The 10,331-nt window shown below is 38.5% G+C and overlaps 1 protein-coding gene across 1 annotated transcript in view; it reads right to left on the bottom strand.

Moving 5' to 3' along the window:
* Positions 1-4,757: 4,757 nt before the first annotated feature.
* Positions 4,758-10,331, bottom strand: part of LOC104953203 (probable G-protein coupled receptor 144) — a 78,482-nt gene continuing 72,908 nt past the window's right edge. Inside the window, exon 19 of the mRNA XM_010780118.1 lies at positions 4,758-5,481. Coding sequence (XP_010778420.1) covers positions 5,344-5,481 — 138 coding nt within the window. The 3' untranslated portion in view covers positions 4,758-5,343. The remainder of the gene's footprint in view (positions 5,482-10,331) is intronic.

Genomic DNA, 10,331 nt, shown 5'->3' with positions numbered 1-10,331 from the left:
AGCGCTCAGGCCGACCATTATCCATTTAGCACATTTTGGTCTTGTCTTGCAATAATCTGCTCAAACCCCAAGTGAGCTTATTATTGTCAAGGAAAAGTGCTTATAGCTACGCGTAAGGGTAGGATTTTGGAAAGATGCAAAATGTATTTTGCACATGGAATTAATAGTGAAAAAAGGACTTCCCACCAATATGAATTTATGGGCTCTAAATGTAACCTGCAGTTGAAGTGCTTACTGTTTTTAAGATCAATGCTTATTATTTTTCTGCAAATAATTAAACCGCATTCTGTTTTGTTATGATATAAAAGGATGGTTAAGGCGTTAGGTTAAGGAGCAGCTCTGGTGCTAATATGACTGTAACTGTGGCCTACATAATTCATTGACTCCTAGGGAATGAATCTCTCGGGATGAGGTTTGCCTTTACCTGGTTCCCTCTACATCGTCGTCTCAAGAGACGATTCAGAGAATAATAAAAGAGATGGGGTATTTCGTCATGCAGTGCATGATAAAGTCCTCTTTAGAGTTATACAAAAAATAAGTGAAGTGACAAAGATTGGAACCTTTTTGTCTTTTAAATATGAACCATGATAATAATAATACATCATATGTATAGCGCATCATGGATCATTCATTTGTTTCCTTGAGGATATGGTGGTAACATTTCTTGAGTTATAGTTCCTGCCATAAAACAACCTGAGATAATTTGAGACATTAAAAGTGAGCAGGAGCACTTGGCCTTAATATACTGTAGGAATAGATGTGCTCATACTCTAACCATACTGATAGTACTGTACTGTGCACATTATGCCTTCAATTCATTCAGCTGCTGTGTGACACTTTTGGACTTATTTGCCATTAGGCTTCGTTATTATGTGTTATTGCTTTCTTCTTATAATCAAACAGCACCCACAGATTGATTAAGTGTCATCCAATCTAAACATGTTCTCGTTCTTTTGATAGATGTCAAGAACCTGGAGAACTTTCACCTCGTGGAGAGTGTCCAGGAGCAGGTCAACGCAGCGCTGCTGGACTACGTCATGTGTAACTATCCGCAACAGACAGACAAGTTTGGCCAGCTGCTCCTCCGGCTGCCAGAGATCCGAGCCATCAGCCTGCAGGCCGAAGAATACCTTTACTACAAACACCTGAACGGGGACGTGCCCTGCAACAACCTGCTCATTGAAATGCTTCATGCCAAGAGAGCTTAGGAGAGGACTACGCTACCCATAATGCAGCTGTGCAAACATCTTGAGTTCTGCTGCTGCACACAAACTCCAAATAACTGAACCTCCATCTCAAAGTTGTGATGACCTGGAGGATGGAGAGCAGAGACTCATAGCAACTCTTGTTTATATAAAGCTCATTTAGATTATCAAGTTACAACTTGGAGTACAGATCTGGACAAACACTCATTCACAGAGACAAATAATGTGTACACACTAACAGTATATGGATCCCTTTATTCTATTAAAAAAAAGTCTGAAAGAAGAGCCTCTTCTCCTCAACCACAAAGACAATATTAAAAGCAAGAAGAGAAAAACACTTGAAACAAACGTGGCTCAAGATGGGATCCTTTTGTCTGCACGAGCACACAATATCAAAACTGGCAGGTTGAAACTTAAGAATGAACAACCCTTAAATGTTTTGGCACTGGTGACATTTTGAGATGCCATTTGTGCTAAGACAGGAACCTGAGAAACACCACCCATCTTCAGACGGACAGCTTTGTGACTAGAGCGGGGGCTTTTTTGGTCGATGATCCTCCGGATGCTCTTCCACTGAAACCAGCTTTTAGCTGTTGTTGGTACTGTAAAGACGAACGGACAGCCAGTCAACCAGGCCAAAGACTCTAACTTACTGTCACATCTGTTTTTCAAACTCACAAAAGATGCCTGCCACGGCAGCTTGATCTGACTGAAATGGAAGAACTGAAAGAAAAAAAAAAAGTCTAAAAAAGAAACAGTCTTTATTGAACAAAATGATAGATAGGCCAATAAGAAGAAAAAAAATGAGTTTTCTTTTTCTCTTGTAATGGAAGTCATTTGCTCCTCATGGTCATATTGTCGTACCCGTTTCTTATTCCACCTCCCTGAATCATCTTAAACTATGTACCTCAGAAAGACCAGTGTTAAATAAATTCAATTAATGATGTAAGCTGAAAAAAGTGTATTTATAGCCCCTTTTTCCTGCAAAAAACACCCTCTCTTTTGAGTATTTCATTACAACTGGAACAAAACAAAGTGTGATTCTTGAGACGGAGAAGGATCGACCCTGCCTTTGTCCGGAAAGACCAAAGCCTGCTGCAAAACAGAAGGAGGAAATTACAAAAACCTTAATAATCAGTATTATAATGGGGAAAAAAATTGTGATGTCACAGTTATGTGAGTCTTGCCTTACTTCATTACCATGCTAGCTAACCGTGCAGATGTGAATGAAAATATGTACAAATATATATATAAAGTATTAATGTAAACATTAAAAAAAAGAATAATTCAACAGGTGTTTACATTCATGTGGTCATATGGGAGAGAACTGTGATGAAGCATAAATTGCAAAGCAATGATTTCCTAAAAAATGAAATCAACAAAATGAAAAAAAGATCCTCTGGTGTGTGTACAGTGTTTATTTGTTATTTGTTTCGAGCAGTACTTAAATTATGTCGTGAGACACTAAAATCAAGAAGGAATCACACTTAAGATATTAATTTCTATCTGTGTCTGCTGGCATTTAAACTTTTGTTTTTTTAAGCATTGCTGTATAAGGGTTTTGTTTCACTTACAACATTTTTTGTAGATTTCCTCTCCTTTTTTATTTACAGTGCTTTTACCTTTTTGATGTACAGTATGTCACTGGTTACGCTTAATAATGAAGATAATTTATTGCGTGTCTGGGTTTCCATCTTTGTGTTACATGGCGTGAGGTGTCCATGCCAGAATAAATTTGTTTTCTGTAGCATGTTCTCGTTTTGTTTCCATAATTAGTTCAGAGATGCAGATCTGGAGCTAAATAGTGGGCTTTAAAAAACTAAAGAAATCACCATATTTTTTGTTGTCCTTTAAATGTTAATGCAAGTCAAAAACATGGAAAAGGATATTGCATTTAAGACAGTAGGTGTGAAAGATGTTGGAATTTTTTTCCCTCAATCTGCATCAATGTTTTTTCCGGTTTGCTCTTATACCAAAGACGGCATCTTTCCCCCTTGGAGCTGTGACTTCTAGTACTGTGTCGAAAATGGCTTTCTTTTTTTAAAAAGTGGCACCCTAAAGTATTTTCATGTGGAACTTTTCACATGTACCGTTGTTGTTACTGTTTTTTCAAAATGTCCCAACGCTTGCCTCCCACAAAGACTTATGGTTATTTGTTTACCTGTCAACATCTTATCAATTAGGCCGTAGAACAATCTGAAGTCTTTCAATGGCATGTTTATTGTACAGAAAATTAACTTAAAATCCCATGTTATTAAGCAATTGATGCTCTTGATCTATTTTCTGACACCCTCATCAGACAATATTTTCATCAACAACTTTCTCAAAACCTGTGTTGAGAATAAGACATGCACATTAATTTGGTCAAAGCTCCATTCGCAACAGCAGGCTTTTTCTAAATCAAATTTAGTAAAAGTAAAAAAATATATGCATTTTGTCAGAAAGTATCTATGTTAAAGTTTGCTACAGACCAGTCTGTAACTTAAGATTAACTCTTTAGAGACATGCTTAAACAAGGAATGTATTCATTTATGTATTAGCATTCACATGCACCTACGCTGTCAACACATGGATTCACAATGGATCAAAATGCTATTTCCCTTCTGCTTTTCTATGACTTGTGTCCCCCATGCTGATATCCTGACTGCCCCTATTATGGACCCTGTCATTGGGAGTGTCCCTCTGAGACTAATTTAATTTTCACTCATATTTAAATAAATAATTGTTATGCTTATAACTCCAGATTCTGGCTTTCTGCGGGAACCTTTTTTTAGTCCATGCTAAAGAGCAGGGACTTTCCAGGGGAGAAAAAGGTTCCAATTTCTGATTGGCTGGGCGAATTGCAAACCAAGCCCTGTAAAACTCTGAAAGGTTTTTGTGAAGCCACCATTTTATTTCCTTGCATTGGCATGAGCTACTCGCTCATACTTTGAATAACTTAGGAATAAGATCAGATGGGAAATAGGATGAGTTGTTTTACTTTAATATTAGGTACTTTTCCCAGTATAGTTCCGATTGTTGTTGAAATTTTGCGTTCACACCAAAAAAATCTGGAACCAGAACTTAGTTCATGAGAACCTTTTCACCCCCCTTTTACTCCCTGCTAGAGAGCAGGGACTTTCATGGGAGAAAAAGGTTCCCATTTCTGATTGGTTGGCCGAATTGCAAACCACGCCCCGTAAAACTCGGAAAAGTTTTGTGAAGCCGCCATTGTATTTTCTGGCATTAGCATTATTAGCATTAGCCCAGCGCACCAACGGAGAGAGACCAACTTATGGCAACACAAAAAAAGAACATGGGAGCCGTGGAGGGATGAGGAGGTGTCTTTGTTCTAGCGATTTACTCGGAAGGGACTTCCGGCCGGGGACTTCGGGTGGCAGTATGATACGCCGTGAAGTTGTTTGCGGCCTGCCAGTAAACCCAAAGCAGAAGAAGAAGTGATGTCAGCGGCTTCATTTGCCTTATCCTCCCTCGGGGACTTATTCCGGTGTTAACGCGATCTGCTCTTTAGTTCATCAGAACTAAAGAGTTCTGATGAACTAAGTACTGGGAACTAAGTACGGCAAAGTACTTGGTGTGAAAGCGCCTATTGTTGTCATTCTTTCATGCCACTTTATTTAATAGTTTGAGAGTAGAGTGACAGGAAAGCAGGGGAGATAAAAAGGAATGGCATATCATAAAGACTCAATCTGACTGACATCTCACACTGACTGGTCACAAATAGGGCCCATTACTCAGTTTATGTATCTGAATGCAGTTCTACTGCACACTTTACTGGACGATATACAGTAACACTAACAAGCAGCAAGTGAAGCCATGAAAAATAATACAAGCATAAGAAATGCAAAAAACAATAAACTTTTAATTGACGCATTTTAGATTAAAGTTATAATTGAGGCCTTTAGCTCACATTATTATGCAGCGCATCTTAAAAAAAGAACAATGTTTAAAGCAAAGAAAGCCCTAGAAAACTGAAAATAGTTACAAACAGTACAAAAGTACAGTATGCACTGATAAAAACACAGATGGGCTGCATCTCTACAGGGATCATAAGTGAGAAAATAGCTATAATACAAGGAAAACAATTCACCAGCTTTGATACGAAAAAATTAAACTTCAATCACAGTCACCAGCCAGGTCAGTCCATGTGGACGAGGCCATAGCTTATCTGAGTCGCAGGACTTCGGGGGAAACAGGAGGCGGTAAACTCCAGCTCCATGGGAACATGAAGACTACAACCAGCCGGCAGGGCATCCCCCTCTGAGGAACCAGGCTCCTGGATAGGAAAAAGGGATTCAAGTGACATAAATAAAATATATTTATTTACAACGTAATAACAAAGTCATACAATTCACTGGTAGATTTTAGGACAAGGCAGGTACATTTAACAGTTTATCTGTATAACGTTAAATTACAGCATGGAGTATCTGTAACTAATAGGTATTTTTGGGTGTTAATAAAGCACTATAATAAAAAATAAAACCTTCCTCTTAAAAAAGGTGTAATTTGTTGAAAGACACTAAAATACGCCTTAACTTATTTTACACTTGCTTTACGTTCCAGTGTTTCAGTATAGGATAAGACTGCTTGCATCTATTTCATTTAAAGCTTGCTATCAAACAGCCTCACTTAGAAGATTTAACTAATTAAACGTCTTTTCAAATCATGAATTTATGCAATAGTAAGATATTTCCCCCAAATCTATATAACATTTTAAAATCAACCCATTATTTAATGTTTCATGCATTAATCAGTAATGCAATTGAAGACTTTAGGTCTATTACCGGAAATGATTTAATAACAAAAGCAATACAACTTAAAAAAACTGTGCAATGCCAACTTTTGACTCCCTCCCACAACGGGCACATATGTTGGTGTTAATGATAATTAGATCTTTATTATTTATTAAAACATACTTCTGCTATTACAGAGTGATTTTTAGCTCAATTTTATTGAATGATCTTAAGACCAGTTTTTGGGAAAAATACATCATAATCAGTTGCTCATATTTAAAATAACAGATAAAATGTAGCCTAATTGTTCGGATGTCAAAATACAGCATACAGTAACCATATAGCTTTGAAGGATTCAGCCTGCATTTATCTATGTTGCCATCAGTCTAATGGTTCAGATTGTTTGTATTACCCAATAAATACAGTACATGTATACAATTTGCCCTGCTCTTCAGAAAAAATCATTTAAAATCATAGCCCACTGGTTTAAACGTGTCTTTTAATAACCAAACTTTTGAAAATCTATTGTTTTTCAAAGGTTTTTTTTTTCTTCCTGATGCAAATTTTATGAGGGATTATGCGATTGCTGAGGAGTTGATGATAATGTTCTTGTGCAGCATTAAGGATGCTGGTCACAGCCTGGCAAGAGGCCAGCTCCATCCCCGGTGCAGGGTTGCAATCCTCACTTGGAGCTTGGCTTGCAGTGCCTGGCCTCCTGTCTGTAAATGTGTTAAACCTGCTTTCACTTGCCCTGAATTTGTATAAATAATGTATATACATTTATCCACAGACTCTAACAAGTGCAGCCTCAGGTGAAAATACTCAGAAATGCATGCTATGCGCATCCCCGAAGGTGGACATCATCTCCAAACCGACCGACTCAAAAGATAACCACACAGAGAGGAAGAAAAAAAAGGAAAAAACACAAATGAATAACTTGCCAAAAGCAACAAAAACACACAGTTTTTCTTGCACACATATGCAGTGCTGTCAGATTCTAAACAAGTTTTCCTTTCCGTCACACAAACAGCCGCAAGTTGTGTCTGCCAGAGTGATGAGAAGCTTTTAAACTCTGGAACCACATCACTCGTGTTTACCGAGATGCGCTTGTATGCTTCCGTGCATTGTCAAAGCGCAGTCAAAGATAAAGAGATTGAGGGCACAAGAAAAAACAAACGCTTTTGGAAGTGTTCCAAGATTGCAAGAAAAATGTGCAACTGAACACTAGAATAAGCAAGTTTGGTATTCAGTCCTTTATCAGGCAGGACCGGAGGCTTAGGAGGCCTGAGAAAAGCTGAACCTGTCTAAATAAATGAGCCGCCCAGCGCCACATGCTGGATTAATCACTGACATCTTTAATAGACTATAACATTGTATGCATTATTTATTCAAATTTCTATTCTTCCTTATTAAAAACTTGTTTACAAGCAACTACCACATGTTTTAACACAAGGTTTGCTCATTCTATACGGCTGGGTTTATTATATAATTCTAGGTTAAACATTTGAATGTATAATAGACTATTTATTCTCAACTCAGTATACAGCAGCTCTATATTTTTGCTGTATTTTTCCGTCATAATAAAAAATTACCTTACGATTAATTCAATATAACATTAGGACATGAAATCACCAAAACAAGCAGTGGCATAGCAGGGAGAAATTCAAAGCTTTAAGAAAACTGAGACTAAGATTTTTTGAAACTGGCAAAGTGTATAACATTCAATCAGATTTGGTCATAAAGCTGGGTGCAAAAAAAGATATCTGCACTTTGGCAGCGGTTGGTCCTACTATCTGACATTTTATTTAGATTTTGTAAACTGTTGGATCAACAAACTCTTTAGGTTTTTATGGTTTTATAATATGGAAAGAATCTCCAAACCAAGTAAAGGAAAGATTTTATTGATGAATAATTTGTTTAATCATGTATTTTTGAGTTTTAAATCTGGCAAAGGCAGCCCAACTCTTCAGAGAGGCAATTAGCCAACTTTCTAATCACTTCTACCAAAAAGCAACTGGGGGACCCATTGTTTGGCGGCCTGATGGACACACTTTAAAAATGTAAAGATCGAATTAATAGGCAAGCATTGTTAATGGGAACACTCACTATTGTTATGCAAAAGACTCACTGTGGCATGCAAAGCAAATACACTAAGGTTTGGAGATGGAATGGTTCGAAGGCCGCTGCCGTTTCATTTCAAAGCATGCATTATACATCATTGTGCATAAAGAGGAAGCCTACAGCATTATGATGTTTTTTTTCCACGATGATTATCCTTTATTAGTCATTAAAAAGGGAGCGATAGAGAGAGAAAAATACAACTTTTAAGCACCTGAACCTCGCTGCCAGCATTCCATTAATTGCCTCCACAATGGGGAGAGCCTTTGGAGATTTTTCAATTTAAAAAAATGAGGAGCATGCATTCAGTCGTGCTCATGTTATACCAGCACTTAAATCCTACAGAGCTCACATAAAAAAGGACTCAAGGTTGCATCCGATTGAAAGCCTCCAACTACAGCCACTTCAGAAATCCATTTAGCAAGTGGGGGGTTAGAACATCTAATTCAAACAGAGTCGCCCTGTTAAAACGGTTGCACCAATGTCTTTTAAAAACACACACACACAAACACAAACACAAACACACACACATTTTCAGGCACACACTTTTCTTCTGTGTTTGCTTGGCTCTATTGTAGGGAAAGATTAACCTTGCACATAGAGAGATGACACAAAGAATTAATCTTGCCTGACCTCAGCCAAGTGGCGGAGGTGAATGCTTGACTACACGTGGAATGTTGACCTTTGCTTCGACAGTATCAAAACGAGTGCTCCAAGGGAACGACAAAGAAAGAGGTCTGCGGTCATATTAGTACACGTTGACCTGAATCTCTACACACTGTTCTTTGGCTGCAAAAACCTTGGTATTGACAATGTTTGCTCACAAAAAAAAGCCAAAAGGAATTACTGAATTTTAAAAGCAGAGACAATAAAACAAATATATATATTTAACCAAAGCAACAAGGGGATGGAAAATATAGTAGCTACATAGGTGATTTTTCCTTTTTAGGGAACTGATGAAATATTACTACAATGTGAATGCTTGAGCGGCTCCGTGCCATTGCAATTAAGGGTCATTTATATTAATTTATTTGTTAATGTCACAGCCCCTGTATAGCTGCTTGTACTTATAGTTGAGGATTAACAATAGAAAAAAGAAAAGTGGATTGTTTTGAGTTTGCTGTTTTGATCCTACTCATGCTAACTAATTAAACACTTCTGCTATACTCGTAGTTTCTAAGAAACTGTTTTAAGGGCTGAAGGAACATTTGTCACTTCTCTCGTCTCCAAGAAAAGACTGCAGACTATTGTTCAACCGCATTAAATGTTTCTGCACTCAACAGTAAAGGTGTTTTGGCAGAGAAAAGCGATCTACATATAGGAAATCAGGACACCCACACAGGCCCGGTTCCAGAATAAAATGACTCAGGGTGCATCTGAGATTAGAGAGGGTGCAGTGGTAAAGTGCTATTTTTATAAGTGGGGAGTGGACCCAACACCCTCTAGGGGGGTCCTCACCTCCTCTAGGAGGGTCCTCATTTCCTCTTGGGGGGTCCGGGGGCTTGCTCCCCTGGGAAGATTTTTTTTTAAATATTGAAGTTAAAAGCATCAATCTGGTGCACTTTGAGAGCAAAATTAAGAGATCTATGTCTATGCTCTTTGCTTGATTCATGCCTTCCCAGTCCCTTATCACGTAGCCTATAAGAGCATGGCGCCAGTTGTTGTAGCCAGTTGTGGTGAAGGAATCTGACTTACTTGAACCGAAATGTCTACATGCATAGCAGAAGATGGCATCTTTTTCACATGAATATTCCAGCCAATCTCTGTTTTGAAACCATGAGCTGCAAAATGAGCGCCTTACCCCACGGTACAGGCGAGTTGGGTACTTTTTTAAATATACCTGTGCAGGCTCTGTTTTGCTGAGGTCCTCTGGCACTTTCGGGCCGCTGAGGGGTGGCGGTGTTTGGGGCAATGAAGACGGCTGCGGCTGCTCCGCCTCCGTGGGCGAGGCGGGCAAAACCGGCGAGTCAGGCGTTAGTGTCCACGAAAGTGGCCGCGGGTAACGTAATGTCCCCATGACCTGAACTGTTATTACCTGCAGTAGATGCAGGGTTACTTCTGGCGATAAGGGCTGGTTGTTTTAACCATTTTCTGATGTCCATCATTGACTGCTGTGTAAGCACCTTGCAGATGACGAACGCGCAGCGGCACAGGTCTCGCACACCTGACATAATAACGTTACTTACCATTTAAATTGACCAAATAAATGCAGCAGACAATGTTATTTAACCACAATTACAATTTATTTTATTTCAACAAAATTCTTATTCTTATT

The sequence above is a fragment of the Notothenia coriiceps genome, unplaced genomic scaffold (genome assembly GCF_000735185.1).
Source record: "Notothenia coriiceps isolate Sejong01 unplaced genomic scaffold, NC01 NC01_scaffold00021299, whole genome shotgun sequence".
Classification (NCBI taxonomy): domain Eukaryota; kingdom Metazoa; phylum Chordata; class Actinopteri; order Perciformes; family Nototheniidae; genus Notothenia; species Notothenia coriiceps.
This window is presented reverse-complemented; position numbering and strand designations above follow the sequence as displayed.